Source organism: Gasterosteus aculeatus, chromosome 11 (genome assembly GCF_964276395.1).
Source record: "Gasterosteus aculeatus chromosome 11, fGasAcu3.hap1.1, whole genome shotgun sequence".
Taxonomy (NCBI): domain Eukaryota; kingdom Metazoa; phylum Chordata; class Actinopteri; order Perciformes; family Gasterosteidae; genus Gasterosteus; species Gasterosteus aculeatus.
This window is the reverse complement of record NC_135699.1, coordinates 14,430,005-14,445,224: the sequence shown is the minus strand read 5'-3', so window position 1 is coordinate 14,445,224 and position 15,220 is coordinate 14,430,005. Positions and strand designations below refer to the sequence as shown.

General features: G+C 49.8%; 2 protein-coding genes and 1 long non-coding RNA gene across 5 annotated transcripts; 1 reads left to right on the top strand and 2 right to left on the bottom strand.

The window, feature by feature from the left end:
* Positions 1-155: 155 nt before the first annotated feature.
* On the bottom strand, positions 156-9,419 carry recql5 (RecQ helicase-like 5). Its single transcript, XM_040191889.2, has 19 exons — positions 9,125-9,419; positions 8,790-8,911; positions 8,175-8,696; positions 7,546-7,642; positions 7,333-7,444; positions 7,094-7,256; positions 6,935-7,017; positions 3,709-3,927; positions 3,521-3,620; positions 3,264-3,300; positions 3,117-3,175; positions 2,841-2,911; positions 2,668-2,758; positions 2,425-2,589; positions 1,793-2,349; positions 1,676-1,721; positions 1,380-1,592; positions 1,205-1,277; positions 156-1,126 (listed from the first exon to the last, which is right to left on the bottom strand). The coding sequence occupies exons 1-19, from the start codon at positions 9,219-9,221 to the stop codon at positions 999-1,001; spliced, it is 2,955 nt and encodes a 984-aa protein (XP_040047823.2). The 5' UTR covers positions 9,222-9,419; the 3' UTR covers positions 156-998.
* Positions 4,575-6,765, top strand: LOC120828360 (uncharacterized). The gene is made up of 3 exons (XR_005713505.2): positions 4,575-4,792; positions 5,879-5,997; positions 6,077-6,765. It is a non-coding gene; the product is annotated as an uncharacterized LOC120828360 (long non-coding RNA).
* A 693-nt stretch (positions 9,420-10,112) lies between the features above and the next one.
* On the bottom strand, positions 10,113-14,679 carry LOC120827587 (butyrophilin subfamily 3 member A3). Of its 3 annotated transcripts, none has more exons than XM_040190604.2 (10): positions 14,441-14,679; positions 12,862-12,945; positions 12,443-12,541; positions 12,113-12,214; positions 11,905-12,036; positions 11,679-11,816; positions 11,533-11,584; positions 11,425-11,451; positions 11,108-11,134; positions 10,113-11,016 (listed from the first exon to the last, which is right to left on the bottom strand). In XM_040190604.2, exons 2-10 carry the CDS (start codon positions 12,919-12,921, stop codon positions 10,460-10,462), a joined length of 1,194 nt encoding a protein of 397 aa, XP_040046538.1. In that variant the 5' UTR covers positions 12,922-12,945; positions 14,441-14,679; the 3' UTR covers positions 10,113-10,459. The 3 variants fall into 3 exon arrangements, with proteins under 3 accessions (XP_040046538.1, XP_077940110.1, XP_077940111.1); XM_078083984.1 differs by lacking the exon at positions 14,441-14,679 and adding an exon at positions 13,619-13,644 and having other exon boundaries at positions 12,862-12,947; XM_078083985.1 differs by lacking the exon at positions 14,441-14,679 and having other exon boundaries at positions 12,862-12,947.
* Positions 14,680-15,220: the final 541 nt, after the last annotated feature.

Sequence of the window (15,220 nt, the reverse complement as noted above, 5' to 3'; positions counted from 1 at the left end):
TCTTTTCATATCCTATGTAGGAAAGTTGAGAGTCCGAAATTACAAGGAACACTGAAGGCAGCAGCACTGGAGGTGACGTCACCACCTATTTGACAGCGTCCCCAGCACGGACGTCTCCCCCCCCCCTCTTGTCCCCCAGAGCTCCAATTGAAGACATTTGTGTTGTGTTGAGTGCGGCGTAGTTTATTCACTGTAGACGTTTAGGAGCAGAGAACATCTCCCTTTGCCGAGACACGGAACGTGAACATAAAAATGAATCTAGCTAATCTTTACGGTGGAAAAAAACCCCACAAACCGGACAGTTTCACTTCAAACAGCATCTCATTGTTGTACATTTCCTTTGTTTGGCCCCCGAGCAAAGACGGAACACCACCAACCGGCGTTGGTGTACGTTTCAGCAAACCACTTCCACGGCGCGTTTGCTGACATTTGTGGATGAAAACGTCCGTTGGCGTGCGTGTCGGCCATTTGCTCACACTGGATGGTTTCCATGGGGACGAACCCTATTAACGATCCCCCGTCCGTTTCAGCTGTACTTTGTGGTCGGTGCTAATTAGCAAATAGCCACGGAGCTGCGAGCGCGGCTTTAGACCCGTTTATTTAGGCCTTTGCTTCCATCCGTTTCCCCTCTGTATAAAGATCGACCTGCAGAGAAAACGTTTCACTAAAGAGTAAAGTGCGCGTTGCCTTGAAGAAAGGAGAGTGCACTACAACAAAAGTACAAACAAATAAAAAAAATTTAAAAAAACATACGCACAACCCTGATCCCACTGGTACGCACACAGATGTACCTTTGCTCCCTTGAACTGGGACAGCTCACGTGTTATTACTTTATTATCGACATGACCTGCAGCAGCAGCAGCAACGAGCCTGAGAAAAGCAGAACTCCAGCAGCAGATCCACCATCGAGCTGTCCGGCAGCCTGAGATCCCCGGAGCCAGAGAAAAGCACGGCTCCTGACGGACGGCGGAGACGTCGAGGACGTTCCAACCTCATCTTCATTCCTTGTGGATCTCCGAGGTTTTGCAGCTTTGCGGCCTTTTGAGGTGCTTCCAGTCGGCCTCGCTCTCGCAGCGCTCCACGCCGCTGAAGAACGTCTTGATGAGCGCTTTGGCCTCTGCTTTAACTGGACACAGAGAGAGAGTCTCATTGTTTTTCCCACTCCTTTCCCATAGTCTTTCTTCCCCCCGCACCTCCCGCTTACCTTGGCCCTTCCCCTGACTCCGCCCCTCCGCGAGCAGGTGAGATAAGTGGCGGGCGAACGACTTGAACAGCTCCTGCGGCGCAAGAAAAACAAAAAACAAACAAGAGCTGAGACCTCCTCGCAAGCGGGGGCCTCTGCTGCGAACGCGAAGCGGTCTTGGGAGTGACTCGCTCACCTTGGTGGCGAACTTGCCCTTGGTGTAGAAGGGGTCCAGGCAGCGGACCACGATGTCGGCCGCCTCCCTCAGCGTGGCGGGCGCGGGGGGCTCGGCGGCGTGCAGCGGGGCCCTCTGCTGCACGGTGGGGTTGAAGGTCACCCTCCGGTCGGCGGGGCGGCGGCGCTTGGCCGGAGGAGACGAGCGCCGCTCGGCTTTCGCGCCCTCTGTCCACTGGAGACAGAGACACAGAGACGGTCACCGTCAGTCACCGGCGGAGGGGGCGGGGCATCAAAGGCTTGGACAGGAGACCTCACCTCTCCTCTTAGAGACGGTCTCGCTTCTTCTTCTGCTTTCTTTGGCCTGTGTGAGAAACACTTTTAGACACTCTTCCACGTCAGTATTTTAAAGGGCGCATCGAGGGCGCCGCTTACTCTGCGGCGGCCGGGATGTCCTCCTCAGGAGCCGCCTCCCGAAGCCGCGACGACGTCTCCGTTTCGTGCGCGTCCCCTTCATCGCCCTCCTCATCGCGTAGAACTATGACTTCCCTCTTACTTCCTTCTTGGATCCCGTCCACCACTCGACTCGTCTCCGCGTCTTCCACGGCTTCCTCGTTTTCATCGAGAGCGACGTCCGCGGGCGACGTTGCGTCCGGCGCCTTCTGCGGCTCCGCCTCCTCGCGGCTTTTCTCCGTCTTATCTTTCTTCGCGAAATACTGGGAGATGTCGCGGGAGCTCTTGGCCGCTTCCGCTAGTTTCTGCTGCTTCCTGCTGGCGGCTCTGCCGGCCTTCGGCGGGCTGCTCAGGGAGACGACGGCGGCGGCGGCGGTGTTCGCTCTGGTCCCCACGGACGACGTCACAGCCGAAGGCGCCTCGGCGCCGGTCTCTCCGGAGCCTGCTGAGCCGTCGCCGGGGAGCTTCAGCAGCTCCCTGGCGGTCAGGAAGGGGTCGGAGGATCCTCTCAGACCGGCTCCGACTCGCTTACGCTTCATCTGGAGGAGTAATGATGCGAAAGGATGAATAACCGCTCATATCCGACAGCCGCGTGGCGTGAAGGGAAAACTCACGGAGTAGATCTCGGATGCAGATGTGAACCCTCGCAGCTCCTCAGAGAAGGAGGACGAAGAGGACAGGGGCTCTTCCTCCTTGACTTTGGAGCCGTTTTCACTGCCGCCGTCAGACTGGACACCTTGTCCTTGTCCTCCAGACGACGACTTCTTAATCTGCGAGACCTTTTAAGAGAAGATGCGCGTCGGGAACGTGAGTCACCCAAAGCCAACCCGCGGCGGAGCAGTCAGAAGTCAAGTCACCTTCTTCAGGACCGCAGCTTTGTACAAGTTGGAGGACTTGGAGCTCTTGAAGACCTCGTGTTCGGCGTCGACGGCCGCCGACAGACTGTCGCTGGAAGAGACGCGAGAGTCGACGCGGCGCCAAGAGTTTAAAATGCTTCTGACTGGTTGGATGTAGGTGTCTGAATAATTACCTGAATGCGTCTTCTGACCTCTGGTGGCCATATAAAGCCTCCTTCAAGAGGCACAGGCAGTGTTCTCGGGCCTGAATCACAACGGTGGGTTCATGACATTAAAACTAAAAGTATAAAAATCGAGGTGAGCTATAAAATATCCGTAAATCTCTTTGAAAGACACATTGTAAAGAAATGTTTGCAGGATGGATACTCCGGTGTCACACCAGCGCCCCCCCCCCCCCCCCCGTTCACGCCGACGTGTCAGCGGGCGCCGTGAGGAGTGGGTTCAGGTACCTTCACGGTGAGTTTGGGGATCCTCTGGCTGCCGGCCTCTCTGAGCGGGCAGTCGGCGTCTGCACAGCAACACACGCGGCGGTTACACGGCAGCAGACGCGGGGAGGGCGGGACTTACGGCCGCTGTTATTTTTTACTCATAGTTACCCGGGGGAACAAAGGCTTCCCTCTGACGATCCGTCACCTGGAGAAACATGAACGGAGACGCGGGATCGATTCTCAGGCGTTCACTAAAACAAAACCACTTATGGTTTTATTTCGCTTTCTTTCTCTCATTTTCCGATCGTGGCGCCAAATTCCACTGAACACGTGGGAGCGATTTAGCACCTTCCTGCCAACAGCTGGCGCACAAGTTTGTGTTTCTCGTTACATGGAATAAAGTTGCGTTTGTTTCACCGACTCACCACCTTCCGCATGTTCATCTGCTGCTTGAAGAGGTCTGAAAACTCCTTCTTCCTCAGCGAGCCGTCCTCCTCGCCGCTACCGGCGTCCCCCTCGTCGAACCTGCAACGCGGGACGTCAGCGTCAGCCCAAAAGGGTCACAGCCACCTTAGCGACCCTCCACCCCCCCGCCTCCTTGAAGGTGTCCTGCCTTTCGAAGCCGTAGCCCTTCCTCCCCCCTTCGTAGAGGCCTCGCTGGAAGCCGAAGGGCCCCGCGGCCCCCGCGCCCTGCGCTGCGGTCGTGGTGCTGAGCACGGCCGCCCTCTCCAGCTGGGCGCGCACGGCTTTGGGGTCGCGGCAGAAGTCGCAGGAGCCGGCGCAGTCCGGCGTCTTGTCCCCGAAGAACTTGGAGATGGTGGCGTGGCGACAGCTGGGGGGGGGGGGGGGGGAAGAGCCGGAGGGAGACGCCGTTAAATCAACAAAAGCAACCAGGCATTTATTTACACGGCAGCACGTGGCGCAAAGCTCGGTGGTTTTAAAGGATTCTTCATCAGTTGAATCGGTCTGTGCATTGGTTTGGTGAAAACCTTTTACCCCAACAGTCGAAAAGCAGTGACTGGCCCCCCCGAGGCGGAGACCTGGGGGCCAAAGTCAGTGCATTCATTCAGACATTGGATTGTCTGCAGCTACGAGCTCGAGCCTGATGATAGTTTTGATCTCGCCATCACTCACAGAGCATCTGGTGCTAAATTGATCCAGTAGCGTTTATGTAACTGTCATTAGGATCAATATTTCTGTTCAAATACACATTTCAGGAGGTTTGGAAAACCAAAATAATATTATTTGTTGCAGTAAAAGTTTTGGGGTGAAAAAGGACACAGGTGTTACGTAAGAGTCAATGTTTCCACGCGCACACAGACACACACACACACACACACACACACACACACACACACAGCGTCGATGGGAAACGCTGGAAATAGGAAGCCATGAAAGGGAGCGGAGCAGCTCCACCAGAGGAGGGAGGGAGGGAGGGAGGAGGGAGGCAAACAAAGGGAGGACTGCCAGAGAGAACACAGCCTCAGACGGCGAAACATAAAAGTAAGGAGACAACTGCTCCGCAACCAAAGGCCGAGAGCGACGAACCCTCAGGACCCCCGAAAAGAATCATTAAGAGTACGTGTCAATCAACTCCTTCACTCAGAGTCATCAGTTCGCGAGGAATCCGTCCTCCCTGAGAGGAGACGAGTTCCCGCTCATCAGCCGGAAAAAAAGGACGACGGGAACCTCCACAGGTACGTGCTCCTGCAGAGGAAAACTCCACGTCGAGGGGAATGTGAGGAATGTGTTCAGATGTACGGACGACTTTCAAAAAGTTACTCCAATAACAAAGGCATTCCGACAGCCGGGTGTAGAGAAGCAGGCACTCGGTATATTTCGGTGAAACACAGCTAAACAAATGCTTAGATGGTCGAGTTGCATCATTAGAAGAGGAATCGGAAAACACCGGCGCACCGACCACATGACTTTCTAAAGTGGCAGCAGCCTCCGCTTTGATATCTGCGTGTACTTAAAACTCTAAAAACTACACTTCAAAACCATCAAATTCCGCTGCTCTGAAATGAGCACAAAGTGGATGCTGCACAGCTCAAAACAGCAGCGGGAGTATTTGGGATGCAGTCGCGAAGGTGATTCACATCACACTTTGCATTCAGCTTCGTGGCCCTTTGCTGACGGGTGCTATGAGAATGGAGACAGTAAATCAAGCCGAGTCGTGCATGTGGGAACAAATAACTTGCGGACTGGAAACAGACCAACTATGTGTGGAGGCCACAGGACGCGTCTACCAGCAACATCAGATCAATACACGCACGCGGTTTGTTTAATCAGCACGCAAACTGACGGCTTTACGTGTACATGTCATTCCTCGTTGTTCTCCGTTCCCCAACAGAGCGCTTGTGTTTCTTACGTATTGTGTTGTGTAACGCGCTGCCATTCATCAGACCCCGCCGAGCCCACAGAATGTCACCTATTTCATTTACTTACTGACACGCCACACGTTAAGGCGACTGCACACGCAAGACGCATGTAAACACAAAGCAAGGAGAGCCTTCTGTGCCAACTGACACGTCCTTCCTTTGCGATGAACCGGTTAGTCAGAACGTGGTTAGAAGAGCCGTGCTGGACATCGGCGCACTGCTCAGGAGGCAAAACTTTTAACACGCCCACTTTCTCTCCGGAAGGGAACTTCTGGATTGAGAAAACGCGACACGGGATTTCAACATGATGGCAGGATAAATAAGCCTGAACGCACGCAAACAAATGACTCGCTCTCTAAACCAAATTCAAGGGGCGACCTTCTCCACTGTAACCCTCGTTAGGATGGACGCCAGAGAGGAGACGCTGAACCTCCTGAGCAACATATGGGTCAAGCTGCGGGGGCTTCCCGACGCCAACCACGTGGAGCTGGGGGCTTTCTTTGTCGTCTTGACCTTCATCTGTGAGCCGATTACCTCTCCTTCTTGTATCTCTCTTCTTTTATTGCTATTTCCTGGTTTATATTTGCTCTCCTGCTGCAGTGGTGGTCCTGCTCATGACAGTGCTGACGTGTGTGAGCTGCTGCTGCTGCCGCCGCCGCCGAGAGACAAAGGTGAAGGTGTCCAACGTTTGAGCCAATGGTCCTCACAAGAGGGGGGACGGGTGCAAAAGGCTTTTCTCCGAGGCTCGGTTCCAACGCCCCGGCAGACGTTGGAGCGAGCGCCCGGAGGCAGCAGATGACCAGCAAAACTGGTCGGTGCGGTTTATTTTGACTGACGGTGAAGCTGTCAAATCAAACGCTGGTCTGCTTGTAAAGCCAACTCGGCGGTTAGTCGTTAGATGTGAGAGCCGATGAACATGACAGCATTTTTAGAATTGCAGGTATGTGATTTTAAAAACCTGCTGATCAATTCTGTCTGTTTTATTGATCTGTATGAGGCCATGTATATAACCTGTTCATGTAAACCACTGGCACAAACTCACTGAGTTTCGTGTAAATAATTTCATGCAGACTCCTCTTGATTTAATTGTAAAAAAGCTGAAATATTATAAGATTTTTTTCCTTCAGGTCAGACATCATAGCCGAGCTACAGGTGATCCTTGACATACTTCACAACAAAGCCTAAACCACAGACCAAGTCTGCCCTCTGCTGTGCACAAACTGAAATACAGGTTTTATTTGAAAAGCACACTATGCGTGCATGTAAGAACAGTTATGTTTTCATGTTTTTTTTTATTATTTCATCATTTAATACTTTCACTTCTCTTTTTTTCTGCATCTAAATCCTGTAAATGTCCCAACTAACTAAATAAAAAATAAAAAAGATCATCCTTTTTTTATTTATCTTATAAACAAAAAAGGGACCTGCATGCTGCTGTGCACTGAATGCTTCACTTACGCTTCTTGAGCACAGAACGACACCATGGCATCAAAGTCCGTGATGGCCGATTTGTCCGTCTCCTTTGCACACCCTCGTTTCTCCTGTACACAAGTTCACAAAATGTGCACAAACTCCAGAGTGTCATACGAGCTTTGAGCTCCCTATTATTGTGCTAACCTGTCTGCGGGCCACCTCCTTCCGGATGAGGAAGTTCAATTGCTCCTTGTCTCTCGGGGAGTAGTACGTGCGACAGGAGGAGGGAAGCCCGTCCCTCCCAGCTCGCCCAGACTCTTGGTAGTAACTCGCCAGCGACTTGGCGAAATTCCAGTGAGCTACAAACCTGCAGGGTCGATGGAAGCGTGAGAGCGTGCAAACCCAAATCCTGTGGCCGACGCATGAAAACCTCATGGCCTCACCTGACGTTCGCCTTGTCGACTCCCATCCCGAAGCTGATGGTGGCTACGATGACCAGCACCTTCCCTTGCATCCACTCATTCTGGACCTCTGTGCGATCTCCTGCTCTCAGGCCTGCGGGAGCGAAAGCAGTGAAAGAAGTTGAGCCCTTTGAGACCAAATATTTCTAATTCTTCAACCTCGTGGAGGAAAAAAAAAAAAAAAAGCAGTCTAACCTGCATGGTACGGTTTGGCCAAGACTCCGAGCTTGGTCAGCTGGTGAGCCACTGTTTCACAGCCTTCCCTGGTCCGACAGTACACAATCCCACAGCCCTGTTGACCCACATCACATGCAGTGTGTTAAAGAAACCGCCGCTCTTATCGTTAGGCCCAAGTGGAAACGGTCAGCTAATAACGGCGTCATCGCGGCTTACAAGACAGGTTCTGTTGCTATTTGAGGTTCGAATGATATATTAACACAAACATTCATTTTTTAAATCTTTGTCGGCTGTGACAAAGCATTAATGGTATTACCACACACTAGTGTGTCATATGTGACAATTGAGAAGAACTGTTTTTCATTATTTTATCAGCCAAAACAAGGATTTTTAGGAAATTACTGCATTTAAGCCTTAATTTAAATGTTTTCCTCACAGCAGAACCCTAAAAGAAATAGTGAGAAGTGGATGCAAATCAGTTTATGTTCTGTCCAATGAGCTCTTCCTTCTATGCGTCTTATCTTGTCTTCTCATCTACCCAAAGACGTTTATGTTCCACCAGATTCCAAACGTAAAGCGTCTGTGTAAATAAAGCAAAACATCTTTGTGAACTGATGAAATGGGGCTTGTGATCTTTCACTCCCGACCTGCTGATTGGAGCCGCTGTCCAGCGCCAGCGCCTCCTGAACGAAGGCGTGCAGGTGGACGTAAGGGTTCGGCAGCAGCTCCCTGAAGATCACGTCGTAGTGCAGGTTGCTGCGGAACACGGGTGTCACGAAGGTCTGCGGCGAGCGCAGCCCCAGGGACTGAACAATGTCCTCCTGTACGTTCTTGGGCGCTGTTGCCGTGAGGGCCAAGCAGGGAACCCCCCGCAGGCGCCCGCGCAGCTCTCCCAGTTTCAGGTAGTCCGGCCTGAAGTCGTGGCCCCACTGGGAGACGCAGTGAGCCTCGTCCACAGCCAGGTAAGACAGCAGGCCGCGGGAGCACAGGCCGCTCAGGCAGGGCTGGAACGAGGGAGAGGCCACCATCTCGGGGGTGATGTACAGCAGCTTCAGCTTGGGGCTGCTGCTCCCGAGGTCGGCCAGGATCAGACGGCGCTCGGCCGCTGGCAGCTTGGAGTTGATGGAGCAGGCGGGGATGTTCAGGTTCCTCAGGTGGTCCACCTGGTCCTGAGGAGACACAGCGGGATGGGATTAACACACGGAGACCCAGTGAGACAGCACGGTGCATTGGAGCGGGCCCATCGGCGCACGGGGACTGACCTGGATGAGGGCGATCAGCGGGGATATAACCAGAGTAATACCCTCGGCCATGACAGCAGGCAGCTGGTAACAGAGGGACTTTCCTGCTCCAGTGGGCATGCACACAAACACATCCCTGTCACCTGCAGGGAGACAACACCGGGTCACACACATCTCACGCGTGAATTTCTCCCTGGCGACCCAAACGTACGAGATGGAATACAAACCGGGCCGCATATTCAAGAGTGAACAAAGGCGTCGGTCAGGTTGCTGTTGCTGCGAGCCGGCTAACGTCGGCTAATTAGCACAGAGATAAACTGAGACAGCAGATAAAAGCAGTGGGTTCGCTGACTTACCTTTAACTACTACTTTAACGACATCCTCCTGCACTTTAGATCGGAAGTTGTCGAACCCAAAGTGGGTTTTTAAAGCTTGTTTTAGAGTTGTTGTCATCGTTTATCGCTCTTTAAAGAACTCATGTAATAAACCTACTATGGTGTCGTCGCACGCCAATGACGTCATTGCAGTCGCGAAGAATCGTCGACAGAGATTTAAGTTGTTTTGAAATTCTGTATTTAGTGCTTCCATGGTATCTATTCATCTAATCATTTTTTTTGTTTTGTTTTAAGTGTATTATTTTGTTTGGAAACTGTTTTTCTTGGTTGGAGCTCTCTGATTGGTCGATAACACGTGGTGTGGTACTGTGTGCTCACATGTTGTTAATCCAGTATTGTCTTGTGAAAATCATCTTGTAGGACGCCTGTCCCCTTATTATGTTTTTGGTTTTTTATGTTTCAACTCTTAATTGCAGCTCAACAACTCTCAGACTGATATTGTTAATCAGTATTACACTACATGTCATTTAGCTGACGCTTTTATCCAAAGCAACTTAAAATTACTGCTTTTCAACCGTGAGGATAGAATCCCAGAAGGACAATAAAGTGCAATTTCATCAAATGAGCCAATTTACAACTTGCTATATATAAGAGCCATTATAAGTACAATTAAAGTCCTACAATTTCTTGTTTTTTAGTTAGTACACCTTTCCCTCAACATCAGCTTGACATATTTGAAAACTCCATTTTAAACACTTCAACGTAAACCCAGTTCACGTCAACTGGGTTTAGGTGCTGTTTCTATCCGACTCTGCTCCTCTGCGTGGTCTATTTCATTGTACCTCTTTAGAGGATGTAAAATAACCTCAACAGGAACTGAGAGAAATCATGCAGAGGGAGAAACAAGAGAAGAGGCTGATATCTGGTCTGACTGTGAACCAACTGGAATCCAGCTCCCCAGGTCAGATTATTTCTACACTGGTAATATACCAATAAACAGACCAAAGACTAAGACTTAGATTTGGTTTATTGATCATTCACAGACAGTAATGCCTTTTCACTGCTGGGTTAATATTGCACAACAGGTTATATTGATACGGTTTGTTTTCAAAAATACATACGATACATGTGAGCAAAGACGAGCGCTGTAACTCTATAGTGAGGAAGTGGTTGCGACAATCACATTAAAGCAGCAGCAGCAGCAGCATAGAGAGGGGTCACATAGTGGAACTATTCAATAGCACAATGATGGCACATCCGGATCTCTGATTTCTCCCAGTGATTATTACATATCCATTTGTTGTACTTTATTATGATATCTAATGGAGTTTAAAGGAAGAGGTGACGGGAGTAGACTCAACCCCAGAGGCAGGGAGACGGGCAGACACACCCGCTCCTGACCGCTGGAGACTTGATCACCAGATCCTTGATGATCTCCACCGTACCAAACAAGGGGAACAGCTTCTCGTCGAAGCTCTCGTTGTAGGTGTAAATGTGCAAGTGTTTGTCGGCGTCGTAGAAGGACAGCTGGCCGCAGTCGTAGTCGACGTAGACGCCCACCCTGCGGGGGATGAGGCCGGGCGGCAGGGCGGTGAACGGCACCGTCAGGGCCTTCAGCTCGGTGCCCCTCTCCAGACGCAAGCTCAGGTAGCCCGTATCTGTGTTCAGGGACTTGAAGCCCTTCCTCAGGGCCGACTCTTTGGCCACGCCCAGCCTCCAGTCGCGCTCGCCCACCTCCACCTCCCAGTAGTGGCGGCCGGAGCTGAAGCCCTCCAGCCCGACGGCGCACCACCAGCCGTCGAAGCGTTGGTGGTAGTTGGGAATGTCCTTCCTCTCGAAGCCGCAGCGCATGCGCCTCTCGTCCGTGATGAGCAGGTCGGGGTTCGCTGTGTCCGCATCCAGAGTCACCTCCACTAGAAAGAAAAGGGACGTGGGTTTAAATACCAGACGGGTTCAACAAGCGGGTTCTGCACATCTTGATAAAGTCATTGATTGATGCTCTACCGGCTGCATCTGAGATCCAGTTCCACACTGTAAAAAAAGAAACATTGGGCTTTAGTCTTAGCAGATGTTTGTCAAACATAATGAATCAGTAGATCAAGACTGTAAAACTGGTATTAAAGGAACAAACAGTGGATATTGGGATGGTGATTATGTTGAAGGGAAGAAGAGGTTGTCTGTCCTGACATTTGCAATCTCATTTTTCTTTATATGCTTTTCTCCTTTTTTGGTGCAAAACTACACAACAAAACCAGTCAGTCAGAATGTGACTTGACAGCAGCGCAGACATGTTGCACGCTAATATAAAGTGCATCAATCACCTGATTGAGGAATGTAGGATATGGCACCTGGGTGGAGACAGCAAGAGGCTCATCAGGAACTGAACGTCTCCAGATTAATAACAAAATTCGGATTTTTCATTTACGAACCAATCGTCTGAGTCTTCTGCTTCCACGTGAGCCACTGCTGCGGTATGGTATCCTGCAAGAACGCACCAAAAGAGCTTTGTGTTGCACCTGCACAATAAACACAACGGGTGAAGTGGACGCTGCGGATTGCGGCAGGGATTTTCTACCTTATCCGGGCGTTGCACCATTAAAGTCCAAAAAACCAGCTCCATAGCAGCCAGCAGATTGGGTGCGCGGCCCCAACGCCAGGCGGACTGCAGGTCCTCCAGGGCCTTTGCCACCGGTTCCCCGGGCCACACGCTTTGCTGCAAGTTAACAATAATGCCGAGCTTTATTCATACAGCTCCTTTCATAATATAAATTGCAGCTCAAGGTGCTAATAGAACAGCTCACCTCGGGCTGAGCTCTCAGGTCCTTGATCCAGTTGAGGATCACAGTTTTGGCCTGCAGCAGGTCCTGCTCATTAATCATATCAGGTTGGACCTGTTCCACCTCTGGCCAGCCGTCCGTCTGCAGCGGCCTCTTCTGCACACACAAACGCAGAAACATTTAGTGTGTAAAACCCTCAGGAAGTATAGGCGTGCTTCGTCCCTACGCTCACCTTGCTCTCCAACATGGAGGCCCACTGCAGGATGAAGACCTTGCAGAGGGAGGTGGGCCAGGTGTCATCAAGGTTCCAGATGAGCTCCAGGACTGAGGACCTCTGCGCAGGAAAAAAACGAGAGAAAAGAATAGAATAGTCAAGACGTGGTCGCTGTTCGACGTGAACTTTTATTTTGAAAAATTCATCTCTGTAATCAAGGATTTCAAAGAACTGCTGATCCTAAATGTTTACCGGATCTTAGAGTTTACCAGAAGTGAACGTAGAGGAAAGAGTTGGTGGTGATGGATTAGAGAGGTGAAGACAAACCCTCATAGAAGACATCGTTACCTGGCACACGCGGCTTAGATCTCTAGCTAGATCCACAACGAACAGCTGGTCCTCATCCAGAGGCTCCCGCTTCTCGTTCGTCGCCCTCTTGTGCGATTCCTGCAGTGGATTAAAAATGTAGGGATTCTCTGTGGGGATTAAGGGTTCGGAAGGGGAGGAGTTCTCCGCACAAACATAAGGACGTTTGGAGGACATTAGTGCTGCTTTACAAGAGCCTGAGTCAGAGTGGAAAGGAGGAGGTCGCTCGGCCTGATCAAAATGCACATGGTGCCTCTGGGTCCCGAAAAGACAGCCCCTCCCTTCCAGACCCTCACAGACGCCCTCTTGTTGAAATAAACCGCGCAGCCGGGACGGATGAAAGACGGTTGTCATGTCAACTGTCTGCACTGGTGTCAAGGTGCACCGTGAACGTGCCTCACCTTTATCTTGGCCGTAAAGTTTTTGGCCGGCTCCACCATGAAGTGAAAACACTGCATCATGTTGGCTGGTCTGTCAAAGGAGTCCTACAGGGAATAAACACAAATACCTGTTTACCATAAAAAACATTCTCACTCTCATTCAATGCACTCTTCCTTAGTGTTTTCATAATTAATATTCTTCCACTACACTATATCTATACTTGAATCTTATAGTTACTTGTTTCATAATATTCGATGCAGTGCTGCATACTGTTTACTACCAATCTATCCAGTACAACATTGAGATGCTCTTATGTTAATTATCTGGTAATACAAACAAAATCTATTCTATGATAATTAACACTTGAATGCAGCAAATCATGAGTATCATATTTAAATTATATTTTGCCGATATGTCTGTATTTAAGTAAAAAAATGTATTCAGGAGTTTTACTTGTAACGGTGAAACTGTTTTTTTCCCTTTTTACTTAAGTAAAGGATCTGAGTACTTATCCACCACTGACATCACAAAGTGTTTTGTAAAATCCGGTCACTGCCGTTTAATAATCAGCCGACTATTTCAGGGTCAAATCTTGACTTTGAAGCCCAAACCCTAATTTTTATTTATTTTTTTATTTTGGAAAGGAGGCCTGTCGTTTCCTGGCTTCAGCAGCTTTAACTTTAACGTGTCAAATTAATTAGTCAGATATTAGGTCCAACGGGAAGTCTTTCGGGGCCCCGGTATCGGAGGCCAGAACCCATCAATGAATCATTAGCTGGAGCAGGATGGAGCACCGGCTGCAGGCGGTCTGAAACGTGACTCTGGTCTGCCCTTGGTGAGTCTCTCTCTTTCCTCCTCACTCACTTTCTCTCCGTCTCTCTGCAGAAAAATGCACCAGCTCAGTCCGTGTCTGGCCCTGAAGCCGCTGGGATGACCAGTTTAAACTGGTTTTCATGCCCAGACTGAGGGAAATGTGGGTGAATGCACTGGCGAAAGCAAAGTTTGACCCTTCATCCATTTTATTATAAGGAACTAATGTTAATCACCAATTTCATTTATAGAAAGGCTGGTTTGTTTAATAATTAAGTTTTTCAGGTTGATTAATAAAACATTTAATGTTTGCAGCACATCAAGCTCCACAAAGCTGCAGCACTGAAGCATCTGTACGTATTCTTATGCAATATATGCAGTACTTATAATTCATAGTAAGCTGGAGACGAAAATATTATTATCATAAAATTAAATAACACGTTTGCATAAAACGATGAAAAACATTTTAATTTCAGGGAGTGAAGTGGCGCTACGCAGCGAATGGAAACGCAAACACTCCTTCTGGCTCGTGAATGTCGTGGGAAAACATGACCATGCAGTTTCCGTGGGAGCGACCCAGCTCGAGGCCGCCTGATGACTGCGTGACTTTGCGGCAGATTTCTGTCACGGCCGCAGTCACTAAGGGGATTTATCTGCACGCGCGTAACGTGTAAAAGGCCATCGTTTATACATGCATGTCACAAATGTCACATAACTGCAGTGCGGGGCGCGCACAACAACAGGAACAGCGCGCGGGTTATAAAACGCGCACGTGAGGCACGAGCCTACCTTTCTCCTCGGGGCGGGGGGGGGGGGGGTGTTAATAAGTTCTTCTGGTCTTCCTTCACCAGCGAGCGGCCGTCCCGGGTCCGGAGGAAGAGCTCGGGCTGTGTGCTGCAGTGTCTGACCTTGTTTACATGGCAGACTGGCGCTCGGCTGCTCGGGCGGCTTCGGTTTTCTCCGTCGGTGACGAACGAGGTTCTCCAGCGGACGACGCGCGCAGCCCCGTTTCTAAGGTGACGCCTTATGACGCGGGTGGTGACGTGCGGTTACGTTTGCTTCACTCTAGATTAAACTAAATATGTTGATGGCTCCACTGCATCAAAACTTGTACTGTGATGTTGTACATGTTCATACAAGCTCCTTTTCCCGCTAGATGCAACATTAACATGTCTTACGTGTAATCTATCATAGTATTGTATTCATCCCTACTACCCATCCCGTAATATAATATTATAACATTCTACGGCAAACACAATAATAGTAGTAATTGCTAGTGATAGTAATTAGTAATAAGTAATCATTTACATTATGGGTTTTTGTTTGAATTGTGGAGTTTTTCCCTTTTGTATCTCTACTCACTTGCAGTGATGTAAACGTAGATTGCTGCCCCCTTCTGACTCAATGATCAGCTGATGTGAGAAAGAGTATTGTTGGTATGTTGCTTTTTCTGATAAAAATGTTGGCCTGCTCATGTGACTGAATGTGACGAAACAATGAAAAGTATTACGATTTTAATTCAAGATAAAGAAACATTTGACCAGAGGGGAAATTTGTCAGTTAGTCAGT